The following is a 17,878-nucleotide window of genomic DNA, read 5'->3' as shown; positions in this document are numbered from 1 at the left end:
GCCCTAGTCTGGTCATTTTTCCCCCAGTTTAAAGTGAGATTAAAAACTAGCTCTTGCTTACTCCAATATGTTTCAAAGCTCTGCTCTAGTTGCTCTATAATCTGAGAAGGGGATGGGTGCCTATTATGTTTCGTGTCACATTTGAAAAACTAGAGTAGTTTTGGGGGTCAGAGAGAATCCTGGAAAACCAAACAGACTCAGAGCAAAAGCAAATAGCCAGTTCTTAAAAATCTCCAAGGTTCCAGTAAATGTGCTAATTCTGGAATTTAAGAAAATTAAGTATTTCTTAGATCCAGTGAGATCTAAAACTGCAGCCCAAAAGGTCTTAGGGTTTTGGGCTAGTATACAAGGGCCATTCATAACAGAATCTCCTTCGTATTTCTCTAGCTGGGACAAAAATACATTCCTCCGTTTTGAGATCATAAATGGCTTCTGGCCAGATTCTTCTGGTCAAGGGTATGACTAGAGTTAATAAGAAAAGTTAGATCTGAAAGGATTCTAGTTTTTGCTCAACATGTTTGTTTTGGTAGACTAACAATTACAACATGAACCTTTTCATTATGCTCACCATGAAGTTTTCAGAGAGAAGCTAAGCGGACATACTAAAAGCAAGGCAACTTTCCTTCATGCTCCTGAACCCTAACTGACATCCATTGTCTAGGCAGTGATAAAAGTTCACCCTGGTGAGACCCCATCTTCCTCAGGGACTTAATGCCCTGTGCAACCCTTTAGGCATTCAAATTTGTACTGAACTTTCCTTGAACTCATTCTTGTAATCGATTTTGAGATCAGGTGCCAATGGCAAGACTTTGTCTTATATCTCTTCCTGTCATGTAAGTTGACTATACCACTCTGAATGACTGTGACCTGTGCCCCTCTTTCCCAGAAAGAAGACACCTGCAAAGAGCTCATCTCCTGGTTATTTTAATAAGCCACCTTAGAATCTAAATTTGTGAAATTTTCAGTGGGATTTAGTTCTCAAAAGGATTTTTTATATTTGGGAAAAGATGAAACCTGTGCCTTTGGATTTTTGCTGGCACTCATTTGTTTACTAGACTATTTACCTAGAATTTTTACTTCAGAGGAAAACCTGGATTAAAATTCTTTAAAATTATAGTCAAAATAAAATGTCAGTGCATATGACAGAACTTCCATTTTTTAAAGGCTGAATAGTATATCATTGTGTATGTATACAACATTTTCTTTATCCACACAATTGTTGATGATCACTTAGGTTGCTTCTGTATCTTGGCTACTGCAAATAATGGTGCAATAAATATGGCAGTGCTGATAATCTCTTCAAAATCTGATTTTAGTTCCTTTAGATATATACTATTTGTGGCAACATGAATGAATCTTGAGGACATTATTCTAAATGAAATTTAGAAATTTAGAAAAACAAATGTAGTCATCCATTGGTATCCATAGAAGATTGGTTCTCTGATCCTTATGGATGCCAAAATCTGCAGGTGCTCAGATGTCTTATATAAAAGTCATAATATTTGCACCTAACCTACTCACATCCTCCCAAATACTTCAAATAGCCTCTAGATTCCTGACAATACATAATACAAGGTAAATGCGTGAAAATAGTTGTCATACCATATTATTTATAGAACAATGGAAAGAAAATGTCTGTACTTGTTCAGTTCAGATGCAGATTTTTGTTGAGTATTTTGGTCTACAGCCTTTTGAATCTGCAGCTGTAGAACCCATGGGTACAGGGAAAGACTGTGCTGCATGATCTCCCTTATATTTGGAATCTAAAATAGTTCAACTCACAGCAGTAGAGGGTAGAGAGGTGGTTAACCCAGCAAAACTCTAAGTGCAGGCCGGAGGGGGGAACTGGACAGGGGAAAAGAGATGATGCTGGTCAATGTGTACAAGGTTTTAGCTGGACAGGAAGAAAGTTTTAGTGATCTATTGCACAGCATATTACTAAACTCTAGCTAACAATAATGTAGTGTACATGTCAAAATTACTAAAAAGGTACATTTTGAATATTCTCACTATAAAGAAATGATAAGTATATGAGGTGATAGACATGCTAATTAGCTTGATTCAACCATTTCACAAACCATATTACTATATATGTTTATCAAAACATATACAGACATAGTATATGTCAACATCACATTGCACCCCAAAATACACAAAATTATTTATCAGTTGAAGACAAACTATAAAATGTCAGTGCATGCTTATGTTTTTGAGAAAGTTGAATATTTATAGTTTGTTCTTCAAGATGACATATTCTAGGAATAAGTTGGCTGAAATTATCAGAGTGAGGAAATTGAGACCCCAATTAGTGGAGATGCTGAAAAGTAGGACCTGAAGTGAAAATGGGTTAACCTGAGAGCAGAGCACATCTGCAGCAAAACTCTAAGTGCAGGACAAAGTGGCAAAAGTCAATTAGGTCAGGCTAGATAAACTGTTTACCTGAGGCATCAGATAATCAATTTCAAACTGAAAGTAAGTAATCCAAGGGGAAAAATCATCCCAAAGCAGTAAACCAAGTGAACTGAACAAACACCAAGAGGAACTTAAAGAATAGCTGTTCTCACAGATGGTTACAAAATTCCAGGTGGATTGATGTCATTTCAGGACAGCTATTCTTTATTCTCAAAACTTCAGTGTGTGACCTTTCAGTTGCTAGTCTTTAGCAATGTATACATAATGTGAGTTACATTAAAGTGTATAATATTTTTATTTAATCCTTTTCCATAGATATAATCAGCTACGTACTTCAAGAGGAGGGAGGGAGATGTTACGCATACATGCCACACATAACTCTGGGTACATAACCATAATAAAGAAGCAAAGAGAAGTCAAGAAGTAATCAAATAAAGAAGTTAACAGTTACCAGAGGGTAGGGATAGGGAGATATTGATCAAACAACACATAATTAAAGTTACATAAGAATAATAAATTTCAAGAGATCTATTGTACAGCAATGTGATGATAGTTAATGACATTGTATTTTATTTTTAAAAGATGTAAAGTGAATATTATATTACCACAAAAATAACCAGGTAAGCTAATAGATTTTTAACTAACTTGATTTAGCCACTCCAGGATAGGTATAGCATGTTTTACATAATGAAACATATACTGTTATCAGTAAAAAATATTTTAAAATTTTACTCAAATGAGTAAATTTGCTCAATGAAGCAAATTGCTCTCATCTTTACATTTTCATTTAGTAATTGATTTGATGAATCCTTATGAGCACAGACCATTCTTCTTTATTAAGGACTGGAATTTATAGTCGCAGCCTCTTCTGGCAGAGACTTTGTCTCTAAAAGTGTCTTGTGATAAACATATTTGCAAATGTGACAGCTCAACTTTTTGCAAGAATTTTCATAAGGCAGCTTAATTGCTAGGCCAGACTACATAAAATGGTATTAAGAACTTATTGACAAGTTGACCTAAACAACAAAATCCTAATATCCTTTTTTATATTGTTTTCTGAACTGTTTCATGGTGCCCATTATCTACATATGCCAGCCTTAAAAGGCCACATTCACTGAGATGAGTCTCAATCATCTTTCCATAAGCTTTTACTATTAAAATAATTGATTATGCTAATTTCATTCCATACCTTTCAGAAATTTGTTAGTTTCAATCATATTTCCTCGTAGGCTTCTGCTTCCCGGAAGTCAGTGATTTTATTTTTGTATTCTCATGTAAAAGAGAGAAAAGCCATGTTTGAGTTCCAAATGCTGTGAAGAAAAAGTACTCTAGACATAAATGTTTAAAAGACAAGACTCTGCATCAGAGAATTTCTTTGTGAGTCATTGTGGAATGTAACAAAAGTGAAATAAAAGCCATAATATGTCTACTAAGTGCAGTGTAGTAAGCCCAACCAGTGAAGATGGCAGTTTGAATTGGGTCATTCAGTTGGGTCAGCAGCTATGGTTCCTACATCCTCACCAATATAGATGCTATTTAATGATTACATTTCCTCTGTATCCTTCACTTATGCAGGTCAGATCTTCTAGTCCTAACTTACTTTATTAGACGTATTATTACTTTTTTTTTACAATTATTTGAAATGTATTGGTTCAACAGGGTTGGTGTACTTTCCATGTCTGATAGAAAACATGACTAAACAAGATAATTGGAAAACGACTGAGAGCACTTGTTTTCTCAATGAACTCCCCATCAGCATGATTGGAGTATGGGATGTTATCTTTATGCGATGGATCCACTATCATAAAATTTTGTTTTGTTTTCCTTCCTTCTTCATTTATATTATCTTGTTCTATGAGCTACATCCTTATTGCCTAACCTAATTTTTTGGAGATGCATTAGTGATGCGTATATGTATATGTAGACACACAGTATCTATCACAACTTCACATTTCTCTTTGTCAAAGTTAATCTAATATTTGTTTTCTTTTCCTTAGGCTCAAATTCAGTTCCAAGAAAGCATATAGGTTGATTGTTTAGACATTGTAGTTTGAATTACCTAAGAAAGGGAAAAAAATGAGTAGAAAGACATTGTGACTACCCTGGGTGGACACCTTTTATACATGGAGAATTTTTCTGGATAGCCTGTCTGCATTACTGACAGGCTTTCTCTGTTCTGGGCATTAAAATGAAATATAGAAAAAACAATTAGGAATGGAAGCAAGAAAGAAGAAAAACATTTATTTTTGAGACTCCTTTTTTCCTCTGCCCTTTTTTATCTCTAAGAGGAGGCAGCTGCACAAGCTGATGGAGTGCTATCGAAGCAGGCTATTCCCTAAGTTGTTCCCTGAGTTTAGAACAGCCTAGCATGGGTTCATTGAGTGCATGTGTAATTCATCATCCAACTTAGGATGCTTTGAAGTGGAAAGGGGATGTCATTAATAGTTTGTTCTCAACAATATGCCCTAACTGTCCTCAGAATTTGAGACTTTTGGTCACACTACTTAAAGATAAGATTGAATACATAAGGGAAAAAAGGAAAGAGAAAAAGGAAAAAAGATAGCATTGTTTTCTTGGTATCCCATGGTAGCCATGGGATAAGGTGAATTTCCCAGTTGTGTTTCTCTGATTTCAAACTTCAGAGCTAAATTATACTAGTGCCTCTGTTTTCAGCATACCAAGATAGTAAGTTTTTTTTTCAGACAATTGCAAAATGAGGAAAACTGGAGAACTGAAGGAAAGTAGATCCCCAGAGAAGAAAAAGGAAAGAAAATGTTCTGAGAAGATATGTTGTTAAGCAGGAATTTGTCTCAGCAACTCTGGTTTATGCTTCATCCTTCACACTCAGGATGCCTAATGAGAAAAAAAACAAAACAAAACAAAGAAATGTAATGTTGTGTCTGCTTGAATTGTGAAGATGATTGGGTGATATGCGGTTATCACCAAAGGCATTTCTGTCTGGAAGACTGCATGAGATTCATCTTGAGGAGTAGCAACCTGTGATATGTGAAAGTTGTCTTAGGTTGGAACACTGGCTCTTAGATTTTCACTGCTGTCCCCAGGAGATTTCTAATATAGTCGAGATCTCGTATGGTTCTCATAAGCTTTACAGAAAGGAATTTTGTACCTCTCAGTGTAAGGTTGTTGATTCTGTAATATTTTTTGTAATCTGAGTCTTCAATCTTTGTGATCTTCAGCCAGATTTAACACTGTCATATCTGGTCACCTTCCCAGTGTCTGGTACATTGCTGAAGGTTTCATGTCCATGTCAAGCTAACAGACCAGCCTCTAGAGAACCAGGTATTAGATGTTTATGGCTAGCCTTATAAAGGAACCAGTTCCAAACTCTTGGGTAGTCACTTATGTAGGGTTTGGTTTGTGAACCTGTAAGCTCAGTTCTACTGCTGAGAATGTGAGCAACTGAATGTTCAAGGAAATCCAGAGTCTAAACACAGATGAATATGATGCCCATATAGATCAGCTGGTTCTGAGGTGTTCTTATGGGCTTCGGAGATAGATCCAGTTCTGGAAATTTTTCTAACAGACATTGAAGCCAGGTCTTTCATTTCAGGGGAGTCAGTTGTATCAAAGACGTCGAACTCAAGGGCAAGTATAGAGTCTGGGTGCCTGACAGAACCTCAGTGTATTCTGGGAAGTGACAGAGGATACTTTTCTTTCACTTGTTGATTCCTAATATGGCCACTGTCCAGGAATTTTTGTGAAGCATACAACAGACTTGGATCACTAGACATAGAATTCTAGGGCAATCCCAGCTCCTTTTCAACATGCTCATATTAATAGGATGAAAGGGGATAATTATCAAATCCTTAGGGATGATTTCATAATCAGTGGAAGTTTTCAGAACATCTGGAGAAATAAGGGAAATTGAATGTTTACAATGTAGGACTAGACTACTTTCACAGGGTCAAGGGTAGGGAACCAAATACCTTTGATGTCTTGGAAGATTCAAATAGGAATATTTAAGGCAGAGCCAGATCTATTTTCTGTTCTTGGCAAACTCCTTTACTATGGCCATTATCATTGTCATGAAGGCATTTTTTAGTAAGGCAGGAGACCTCAAAAGGATCTCATTCACACTATTTGCATCCCTTCATGATGTTGACTGCCACTAAGCTCTTTGAACACACATTGCTCTTGTATATTTGCAGTCAGATACACATAGGGAGATATAACTAGTTATCTATCAATCTTTGTGGACTTCTAACTCTATTATGTCCATTGACTGTGGCATTCTGAAGGTAAATGTCTGGACTGCTCCCTCTCTCAAGAAGACAGGTATTAATTATTCTCAGACTACTATACAATTTTACAAACTATACAATCTAGGTCCAAAATTGTTTGGAATAATCTTACTTTAGCTTCCTCTTGAAGCTTTAAACATTTCAGAGATTAACAAAGTAAGAGTTGACTCTAATTTACTTACAAGTCTGTTTCCCATTGTTCTTAAATTTAGTGACTTTATCTTATTAATAATTGTAGTGCTGCTCTCTGATAATGTGCTTTGTGTTTAATGTGTTTCACAAATGACTGTCAAAAACATACTACTCATTGTGTACATGAATCCAAACATTATATGTATCTCATAAATATGTATAAGTTTTATGTGTCAATCGATAAATATATATATGTATATGTGTGCTTGTGAGCCATAGTTTAACTTATTGCCACACAGAATATATCAAAAAACAAGGACAGTCTTTTTAAAAAAATGGAAGTTCACTCTAATGTATCTGAAGTCAAATGTTAAAATATATAATGAAAGAAATTGGTGAACATGATTATAGTATAGACAGAAATGCTTATTTACAACATTTCACAAGATTACTCATTCCAATAATGTATCTGTCCATAGAGTCAGAGAGGGGTTAGGAAAAGAAGCAGCAAAACTGGTTCGCAGGACACGGCAATATATTGAGGTGCCTCAGTCAAAATCTGCTGCATTATGGGCAAAACATAATTTCAAAGAATCAAAGATAAAATCAAAAGTCATTTAAATTGGAAAAAAGAAAAACAGTCTCACTGGGGCATGAAAAAGGGTTAGAATAAAGAAAGTGATAGCTCTCCAAAAACTGATGCCAGAATATCAACTTGTTATGCAGCAAGTTGCCCAAGCAAGAGTCAATTTTGGAGACCAGAGCTGGTCTTCTTCCAGATATGCCTGTTTCCTAACAGATGTTAGCTCTGTTGAACTGGCTACCTTTCAGTCTTCCCATATAAAATACTCCTACATTTTGGACTTGAAATCCTTTATGAATAATTGTGACAGATTTTGGGTTATACTTACAAGAAAAAGACATATTAACTTCTAAACCTGACTGAAATCTGGGAACCTAGAGAGAAGTATGCTATACTGTATTGATTTTATCTAGGAGTCATTTTCCATCAATCTCATCCCTTCAAGCTGTGCCTTAAGACAAGAAAATAACTCCACATAGGGTGAGGGTGGGGCTAAAAGGGTGGAGGTTTCTAAACAGCAAAAACTTTTATAGCATGGTTGATTTATTTATCAGACACCTTGGACTGCCTTTCACAGCCTATTATTACTGTGTTCAAACATATGTCAAGTTAGAGATGATTGCAAAAGAAAAGATGAGACAAACTTAAAATTAGTAAGAAAAAAATCTTAGAGTCTGATTAAAAGGATATAAATCAAGCAGAAAAAAATGTTGAAAGTAGAGTTGATTCAGTTTTGAAAAGTGTTCAAGAATGTCACTGTATTGTAGATGATCATCATAATTGTTTTTTTTTATTATTTAGTTTTAGCAGTAAGAAATTAAACTGTATTCTATATACTCTTTTTATAAATTCCAGGGTATAAGGTAACTATTTCCAATGTAAAAGATGTTTAAATGTAAAAATATTGTGCTTTAGCATATTTTCAATAGTAATATTTACTGAGTATGTAGCATTTGACAAATTATTCTAGATCCCTTATACTTCTTCAGTTATTCCATGCTAATATTACTTTAGGATGCTGGTACTCTTATTATTCCTACTTTATAGTTGAAGAGACTGAGGCATGGGGAGGTTAAGTGCCTTCCTAAGGCCATAGGTAAAGGAAAGCCTAGATTTGAATCCAGATAATTGAGCTTCAGAATTAAATTCTCCCAATATTTATGATAAAATATTCCAAATATATAGGAAAGTTGGCAGAAATATTCTGTCAATACCTGTATATTCTATACCTAGTTTCAATGAGCATTTTGTCTGGATTTTATCATGTATCTCTCCATCCTTATATTCCTCTAATAATCTAATTCTTATTCTTCATGGCTTTCAAAATAATTTGCAAACAACCATGTATCTGACACATAAAAGCTTTATAATCCATATAATTAGCTAGAATGTAATATGTGTTTTGTAAATTTTTAACCAAAGCAAAATGCACAAATTTTAAGGGTATAAGCCTATCAATTTTTTTAATTCGTTTATTCACATGTGCATAGATTGGGTCATTTCTCTCCCGTACCCTCCATTCCCTCTTGCTTCCAGGTAGAATCTGTTCTGTCCTTATCTCTAATTTTTTTGAAGAGAAAACATAAGCAATACTAAGAAAAATGAAACGTTTTTGCTAGTTGAGTTAAGGGTAGCTATACAGAGAGGTTCCTAGCATTGCTTCCATGTACAAATGTGTTACATCCCAAGTTGATTCATCTCTAACTGACCTTTTCACTAGTTCCTGATCCCCTTCTCATATTGACCTCTGTCGCTTTAAGGTTTCTGTATTAGTTCCTCTGTAGTGGGGACATCAAATGCTTTCATGTTTTGACAAGGATATACAATGTGTGTTTCAAACTCCTTATAGAATGTTGACGGTTACCATCACTCTAGAAAAGAACATCATGCTATCCCAGTCAATTCTCCCTCTGCAATTAGAGATTACTTCTGTCTATTCTAACACTCCATATAACTTCAGTCATGAAGTTTAATTTTTGGTGAAAGGCATCTTTCACCCACGGTGATGTGAGTGGGTGATGTGAGTTGAGACTCATTATTAGGTGTACAGTAGTTCATTCATTTTTATTGCTGAATTGTGTTCTGTTGTTTAAACTCTATAAAAGCACCACAATTAATTTTTAACCTATTTTCCTCTTGATAGATTGTTTCCAGATTTTGGTATTTATGTCTTACACTTTTAATATTTTTCATCTGTTTATGATTTCTCATTTCTTCATTCCATCTTAAGCATCTAAATTTCTATCTAAGACATCTGAATCTATCTTTGTTTTGTCTTCATTCTTAAAGAATATTTTCACTGTACATAGAATTTTAGTTTTACATTTCCTTTTCTTGCTACATCTTAAAGATAGCATTACTCTGTCCGTGGTTTCCATTTTGTGAATGGAAACCATTCACAATGAATGAGAAGTCATTGGTCTTTTATTATTATTATTATTATTATTATTAATTTGTTCACATGTGCATACATTGTTTGGCTCATTTCTCCCTTCTGCCCCTGCCCCTACCCTCTCCCTCCACCCCCTCCCTTCCAGCAGAACCTGTTCTGTGGTCATTCTTATCACAATTTCCTTCTATATATATATAATTTTTACTTAAATGCGTTCATTATTCTGACTATGATATATTTTACTAATATTTAACCTATATTACTTAAAACATGAATTAATAATAATACATAAAAATCTTGCTTTCTGGATTGGTTTTTAAAATCACAAAAAATGTTAAATGATAAGTAGGTGCTATGAAATGGATTGCCCTTCAGATCATTTTATAAAGAATTGCAATCATACTGCAACTACAAATAATCATTTTTATCTCCTGGTTTAAACTATAACCATATACTATGCATGTATATACTTCACATATGCATAGTCAGATGCATGTATGAAATGTGTATGTGCATATATAATTAATGTATATACATTAATTCTCTTGTTAACCTTCATGTTCATGTTTACAAGTGCATTCTGAATTTGTGCTTTGGGATGTTTCTGATGTGCTTCAAACCCCCAAAATACAAGCCATTTTGTTCCCCTTTCCCAACCTTTTAGCTAATATTTTTTCCATATTGCACACTCTCTGTAATCCAGGTATTATATCTGGATGTTTATTTATATTTATATAACTATAAAAATTTTGTCTGTATTCATAGTTACAACTAAAAAAACTACTAGGATGTTTTAAAAATGAAAGATGTCTCTTCTTTTCCTAGTCAGCACTTTGCTTTGTTCAGCTAGTATTTTCATTTTAAATTATTATACATAAATTTTCAAATGGATTTTATAAGACATTGTTTCTTTTATCATGTTTAGATATTATTTTGCATTTATGTAATTGAGCCATCTAGAAATTTATTTGGACTGCAAGAATTGTATGGTGCCAAGAATAATAGTAACTCCACAATTCTGTATTTTCCCACATATGCTCACAAACAGTACGGTGCAAAAGAAAAAACAAATAATATTACATAAAACCCTCACTGTCAGTATAACCAGAAGGTAGAGAATGTTTAAACATCAAAATGCTGTAGAAGAAGTAAAACCAAATCTGTTTGAGCTGTACCTCATAGTCCAAATCTTCTATGGAAATTGTGTCAAGGAAAAGTGAAAAGTAGGTACTGGGGACTAAAACTGATTTAAAATGATCTACAGAAAGAAAATAGCCATCCTAAGTGTAAAAATACTAAAGTAAAAAGTATTTTCCACCAATAATCTTGTATCAGTTACTGAATGATCTCAGTTTTCCACTCTAATTTTAAATAAACTACTGAATTTTTGTGTAGATTCTATATTATTCTAATGCTTCAGATTATATTTAATGACAGTGACAAAAGCAACATAGGAAGTCAAAACTACACAATAGATTAAAACCCAGCTTTAAATAGTCTAAGACCCACTATCAAATAGCAAAACCAGTTCCATATACTTTAATATACCTCAGTCTCAAAGCAGTGGACACTGCCACTGGTTCCATTGTTACTACTGCCTCTGAAACTGCTGAAGTTGTTGAAACATCTGATGAGGCAAAAATAAAGATTCCATCCATTGCCCTCCCTTTCCTTCTGTTCTTCAATACAAATTCAAAATCTTGACCTGGTGCATTTAATTGTCTTGACAAAGGTCATGTCAGCACTTCTGAGATGCATATGAGTCTAGATTAAGTTATTCTCTGGGTTACCTGGCTCACTCTTTCATTTTTTTTTCTAGTGCAGGGTTTCTCTTTTCATGTTTCAGACAATAACAAGTTTCCTAAATCTAGATACTTGTTTCCCATGATAAGAAGTATCTTGTCCTCATTAAATTAATATCCCATATGCTTATTTATCTTCAATTTTACAAAATGGAAATATTTTATTTTGTCATTATTTGCATAAATAAAATTCCAGACACTCTCACCTGACATTAACCTGTCAACTATTCAGTGATTCAAGCTAGTGGCTAAGTTTTGGATTTTTCTGAAGTAGCCCTTGGAATATCAATTGTTTATGCTACATAAAAATTTAATTTGTAAGCTTTTTGTGGAGTATTTTAAAGGTGTTAAAATTTATATTTAAACACAACTGGGTTGACATTTATGTCCATCACCTAACCAGCTTTACAATGATGAAGTTGTGACACTAATCAAGCTCCGTCTCCTCATCTATACAATAGAAATCACAAGGACAATATGTGAGAAAATGAGATAACATAATTTGAAACATCTGCTTTGAGGCTTCAGAAATGGTAGTCAGACAGTAAGAGTGGCAATAATTATAATTGCTAGAATATTTTGGTAAATTTTGTCATATTCAAATTGAAATTTGAGGGTAATTTTTTATGGGATTCATTCCATACTTCTGCTGGTTCTTCAATTTTCAATTGATATCCATGAGAAATGCTTTCCACTTGAATCAACAATAACATTAAAATAAAAATATTGGTTCAACTGGAAATACTGGAAAGACCAAATCGAATGTGGTATAATTTTTGCCAAAAGCTTACTTTAGCTATTACATTTTTTAGAAAGACAGTCTAATGGACAGATTAACTATTAATCTTTCTATGTTTTCTGTGCTTTAGTGCTGTATTAAGATAGCTTGCCAGAAAGCATAGTGCCTGCATGATATTATATAAACTCCCCGCAGGAATGCTTTTACTGAATTATGATTTAATGATTAATAATTTACAGTCTGCACTCAGCCATCTAAAAGTCAGATGCATGCCGGTTCCGTTTGATAAATGCTTGAATTGCTTTGCAATGCCATAGGAGACAAATACCTGCTATTAATTCATTCTTCTAGTTGACAGTCAGGGTAGTTTCATTCAACATCAAAATTATCAGTAAAAGTGTCACCTGGGATAAGAGACTCAGTTGGAAAGAAAATAAGTACTGACGAAGCCAGTACTGTGGTCCACGGATTCTGTATTGTCTGATTTAATCTTTACATCATTTTGAGATATATGAAGGATTCAAAATTTTATATGCGAAAGCAAGACAAGGAAGATGTTATTGAGGTCCCATAGTTAGTAACAAAATGAAGAGTCAAAGATTATTGTGCTAAAGAGTGGTAAAAGAAAAAGTAAAAGATTATATTTGGAATAAGCAATAAGAAGCAAAGCTATCAAATCGCACCTTGAGGTTTCAATGAAAGGTATCTAGACTATTTCCATTAGGGAGAGAACTTTGCAATAAATTTGAAACCTTCCTTTGTGTCTACTTTTAAGAACAATATTCTTAACATACATAAACTTAGCAGTGTTTGTTAGCTATCTTAATAGGTCTCTAAAAACAACAAATATAAGAATTACTTTTAGGTCAGATGTGGTGGCTCATCCCTATAATCCCAGATACTCTGCAGACTGAGGTGAGAAGATTGAGAGTTCAAGCCTAGCCTGGGCAACATAGTGAGACTCCATCTCAAAAAGTATTTTTCATTGTAGTCTAAAAAGAAATATGGCCTTTGATTTGGTTAATTCACTGTAGCATAATTTAGTTTAGCTAATATTTTACTTCAAACTTTAAGAATATACAACTAATTCAACCCAAAGATCTTAACACTAGAAGGATCCAAAATAACAAAGTACTGACATTATCAATACTTGGATCCATTACCATCTTCCCGCCCAACTGTAGACAAGTCCATGTTTTATGCTGCTAATTAAGAGAATTGTCTAATGCCCAAATCAACCTATTCAATTTCTTGACTCCTGCTTAGAAAATTCTTCATTATTAGGCATCAACACATTGATTGTATATAGTTCATTACTTCTGAATAATATAAAAGACTAATTTTTCTTCCACATGACAATCATTCAAATACTTGGAAACAATACTGTTCCACTTGCTTCTTTTCTGCCTTAACTATTATACAAAGATGACCACTTACAGTTGAATATATAAATGGATAGTATTCAAGATACATAAAGGAAAACTTACATATATAGTGGAAAACTATCTGAAAAAAATTAAGCTGTGTAGAGAGAAAATTTTTTGAGTAATTTTCACAGTAATGAATTTATGTGAGTTCCTTTGATACTGATTAAATGTTAAAGAGTGATTGTAGGTATGGGGAAAGACAATGATTTTAGTTAATACCAGTTAAGTTGCTGACATTGGTGACATTATCATCCAGACATCTGAAGGAAGAGAGTGTTCTGAGAAATATACTTGGCAAATGCCTGTAGGGAGACAGAAATTAAAACTATCTGTACATTTGTTAAAAACATGAATATAACAAAGGAGAAAAAACAGAACTTTAAAGGTTGTGATAGTTAAAATTATTTGATCAATACTTCTGGGTGTATAGCTCAGTAGGTAAAGTGCTGGGTCAGCATGTGTGAAACTTTGGATATGATTCTCAACACTGCTAAAAACTGAGACATACTAAAAGTCAAAGGAAGTAATAATCATAAATACAAAAATACTGAAAAAGTGTGGAGCCAAGGAATAATGAAGATTGTTTATGAAAGAAAGCAAAAGTCAATTGTTATATATGGCTCATATGAAATAACTCAATTTGACCAGAAAAAAAATTCACTAACAATCTTAGAACTCTTATTAGAGTGGAGAAGTTGAGAGGAAGATTTTAGTAAAATAAAGAGCATTCAAGGGATAAGTAAATGAATTAGGTTGAGTAATTTAGAAAATTATTAATGAAATATAAGATTAAGTACAGTAAAACTCAACAACTTAGATTTCTACAAAATTCAAGAATGTGTAGTTTAAATGTACTTATTCAGTTTGCTGGTTTCTATTTTGTACTATCCTATGTGTTTATAAATTTAATATTTTAGTATATCCAACTTTTATACAAAACTGAAGAAAATTAATTTATTACAGGCACAAAATTGGAAATGTCGGCTTCCCCAGAATCAAAGGACCTTGTCCCTTTCACTAGAGATTCTCTTGAACTCATAAAACAGCATATTGCTAAAAAGCACAAAGAGGAACATGAAGAGGAAGATTTAAAACCAAACCCTGACTTGAAAGCTGGCAAAGAGCTTCCATTTATTTATGGAAACCTTTCTCGAGGAATGGTGTCAGAGCCCTTGGACGATGTTGACCCATACTACTATGTGAAGAAAAATGTGAGAATTAATTGAAGTTGTAACTATATTTTATAACTTTATTTCCAGATGTTCAAAAATGTCTAGATCTTGAGATAAGATACAAAAAGAAGAATGAACAATAGAAAAGAGCTATTGTATAAGATATTTTAGAAACACACATTTGAGATTTTTATCACACTTGATATCTTATCTGATTGGGTAATTTATTTTGGTTACCTTACTTGTTAATATATGTACTTGTATTCCTTAATATATACTACTTGCTTTATGGAAGCACAGTAGTTAATGATTTGTGGTTATCAATTTTAAAGTAATCATAAAATGTCTAGGATATGCCCAATAATTTAAAATAGTCAACTTGATAAGCTTATTCAGAAATTTAAAAAGTCAATACAACTATATTTTTTATCATTTTTACTCATTCATACATTCATCTCCAGAAATATTTGAGGCACATATTAATATATGTGCAGTCCCAGAACAAGCACAAAATACTAAGTATGAGAATAATGTTGTTTAGAAAAGGCAGAGATTTGAGTGGACTAGTGAACTACTCATTGAGAAAATAAAATTTGAGTTAGATCTTGAAGACCACTTCATATTTTAATATCAAGAGAGGACCTACTTTGAACAAGCAAGAGCAGAGACTGATTCTAGAATGGGAAAAGAAAGAATGATGCAATAACTGGAAAGTTACTATGTTGCAGATTGTGGGAGAGGAGATGAAACAATGAAGATATCACCATGGATTTAACGTCATGATCAAAGGAATGATTGATGGATATGACATTTAAATAAAGTTAATCTGGTCAATTTCTAAATTGAAAGAGATAGGATCAGAAATATGAAATTGGAGAGAGATAGAGTCAAGGTTTTCATCTTGAAAAAATGGTATTGCCACTGAGAAAAATGAAGCAAATATAAAGTAGATTAAGTTTAAGGGAGATGAGGATTAGCCCTAGAGTGGACAAATGTAATTTTATATTTTTGTATAATATTCAGTAGTATTTTCTAATAGATGAAATCAAATCTAAACAAAGTCTCTGGAGAAAAGAAAAGTGATTTTGTTTTGGTATAGTTGCAACTTTGGAATACCTTTTTTGTTGTTGTTGGAATACCTTTCATGGTAAAAAGATTATCAACTGTATAATTTTTTTTATGGTACTGGGGATTGAACTCAGGGTTTTGTGCTTACTAGGCAAATGCTCTGCCACTTGAGCTGCACTGCAGCCCTTTTAGCTTAAGCTAGTTTTTAGATAGGGCCTCTCACTTTTTGCCTGGGTTGACATTGGACAGTGATCTTCCTATCTTCACTTCTCAAGTAGCTGCAGTTACAGGCATATGCCATGGAGCAAGCTCTCAGCTGCATAATCTTGAGAAAATTTTAAAGTGTAAAGTTAAAGTCTCAGCATGCTTAAGTCATAATAATTGATAAAGAACAATAGCCTTGGCACTAGCTATAACATAGTGTTCTGAGTAATCCACTGTATATACAGACATAGTAAGCAAAGGTAGGTTTGTTATTGAAGACAAAACCAAGAATTTTGACATGTAATGTGAGGCCCACAGTTACTTGTGGTCTAGTTGCCATGAAACAGTGGGGTAAAATGACAAAGATAACTTTGTGTACAATGTACTGCTTTTAATCATGTTATGTAAACATTTGAGTTGCATTTGGTCTATTCTGTCAAAGATAGCATAGAAATAAATAATTATAGAGTTAATAGAAAAATTTCAGCCTTTAAATTATGAAATTATTATATCTGAAATTATTCATTCCTTAGCAAATTGTTTGATTGCACATATTCTACATCCTATATGAAGCCTGAAATTGTTCTGGAAAATAATATGCAAGTACACTTTAAATGATCACATTTATTTTCCTTGGCACTTTTGTTTTCTGTGCATTAAAGATGGAAAGATAGAAAGTAACTGTAATAGACCAAAGCAACCATAGGTTGCATGTTGAAAAGTGTTTAATTGAGAATCGTAGCACAACACAGTGTCCATTTAGAACATGTATTCATAAAATGTTAATGAGTACGTTTGCACGAAGTAATTTCTTTTTCTATATGTATCCACAAATATGAAGACCAATATAGTCATCTCAATATTATTATATAACATATAATAGACTAATATATAATAGATTATATTTACATATATTATTGCATATTATAGTAGATTTTATCTCATCATATTATAAACTGTTTAATTATAAAATACACATTTTATCCTATAACCTTTAGAATATTTACTATTTGTAAAATATTTGTGCATACCCCACAATGAATACTTTTTCTGAATGGACATATAAAAACATGTACTCACATTTTCAAAGAATATGTAAACATACATGAATATAAAAATATGCATGTACATCCAAAAGCATATACAATATATAGATATATAAATCAATTTTAGTTTGAGAATATTTCTAGTTCCTCCAAAAGGATAAAATCTTAAGATTTTATTTCTTGGAGTACTGGGGATTGAACCCAGGACCTCAAACATGCTATGCAAGAGCTCTACCACTTAAGCTATACCCCAGGTCCTTTTGTTTGTGGACTTTGTTTTTGAGATAGGGTCTCTCTAACCTTGCCTGAACTGTCCTTGATCTAGCAACCCTCTAATATCTTTCTCCCAAGTAGTTGGGATTACAGGTGTGTGCCACCACACCAGACCTTGTTAAGATTTTAATACTTTACTATCCCAACATCTTGGGTTATATTACATAAATTTCTGGTTTAGGTAGATTTATGTTAGTAATACCAAATAAATTGGGTTTATTTTATACATAATTACTAATTAATTATTAGTATAGTATTTCAGTATGTTGAATTGTTCTAAAGGAAAACTAAATGCAAAATGTTTTACATTCATTAAAATTCTGTAGTGTGGCACATGTGGTAGATTTAAATGCATGTCTATGTGCC

At 33.2% G+C, this 17,878-nt stretch overlaps 1 protein-coding gene across 2 annotated transcripts in view; it reads left to right on the top strand.

The window, feature by feature from the left end:
• The window catches only part of Scn7a (sodium voltage-gated channel alpha subunit 7), a 90,136-nt gene that overhangs the window by 4,026 nt on the left and 68,232 nt on the right, over nt 1-17,878 (top strand). Inside the window, exon 2 of one of the 2 annotated variants that reach the window (XM_020156907.2) lies at nt 14,713-14,960. The exons of the other annotated variant lie outside the window; for it this stretch is intronic. Within the exon in view, the coding sequence (XP_020012496.2) occupies nt 14,727-14,960 (234 nt within the window). The 5' untranslated portion in view covers nt 14,713-14,726. The remainder of the gene's footprint in view (nt 1-14,712; nt 14,961-17,878) is intronic. 2 annotated transcript variants of the gene reach the window in all.

Source organism: Castor canadensis, chromosome 4, assembly GCF_047511655.1.
Source record: "Castor canadensis chromosome 4, mCasCan1.hap1v2, whole genome shotgun sequence".
Lineage (NCBI taxonomy): Eukaryota > Metazoa > Chordata > Mammalia > Rodentia > Castoridae > Castor > Castor canadensis.
The sequence above is the reverse complement of the archived record's forward strand: the minus strand, read 5'-3'. Positions and strand labels throughout refer to the sequence as shown.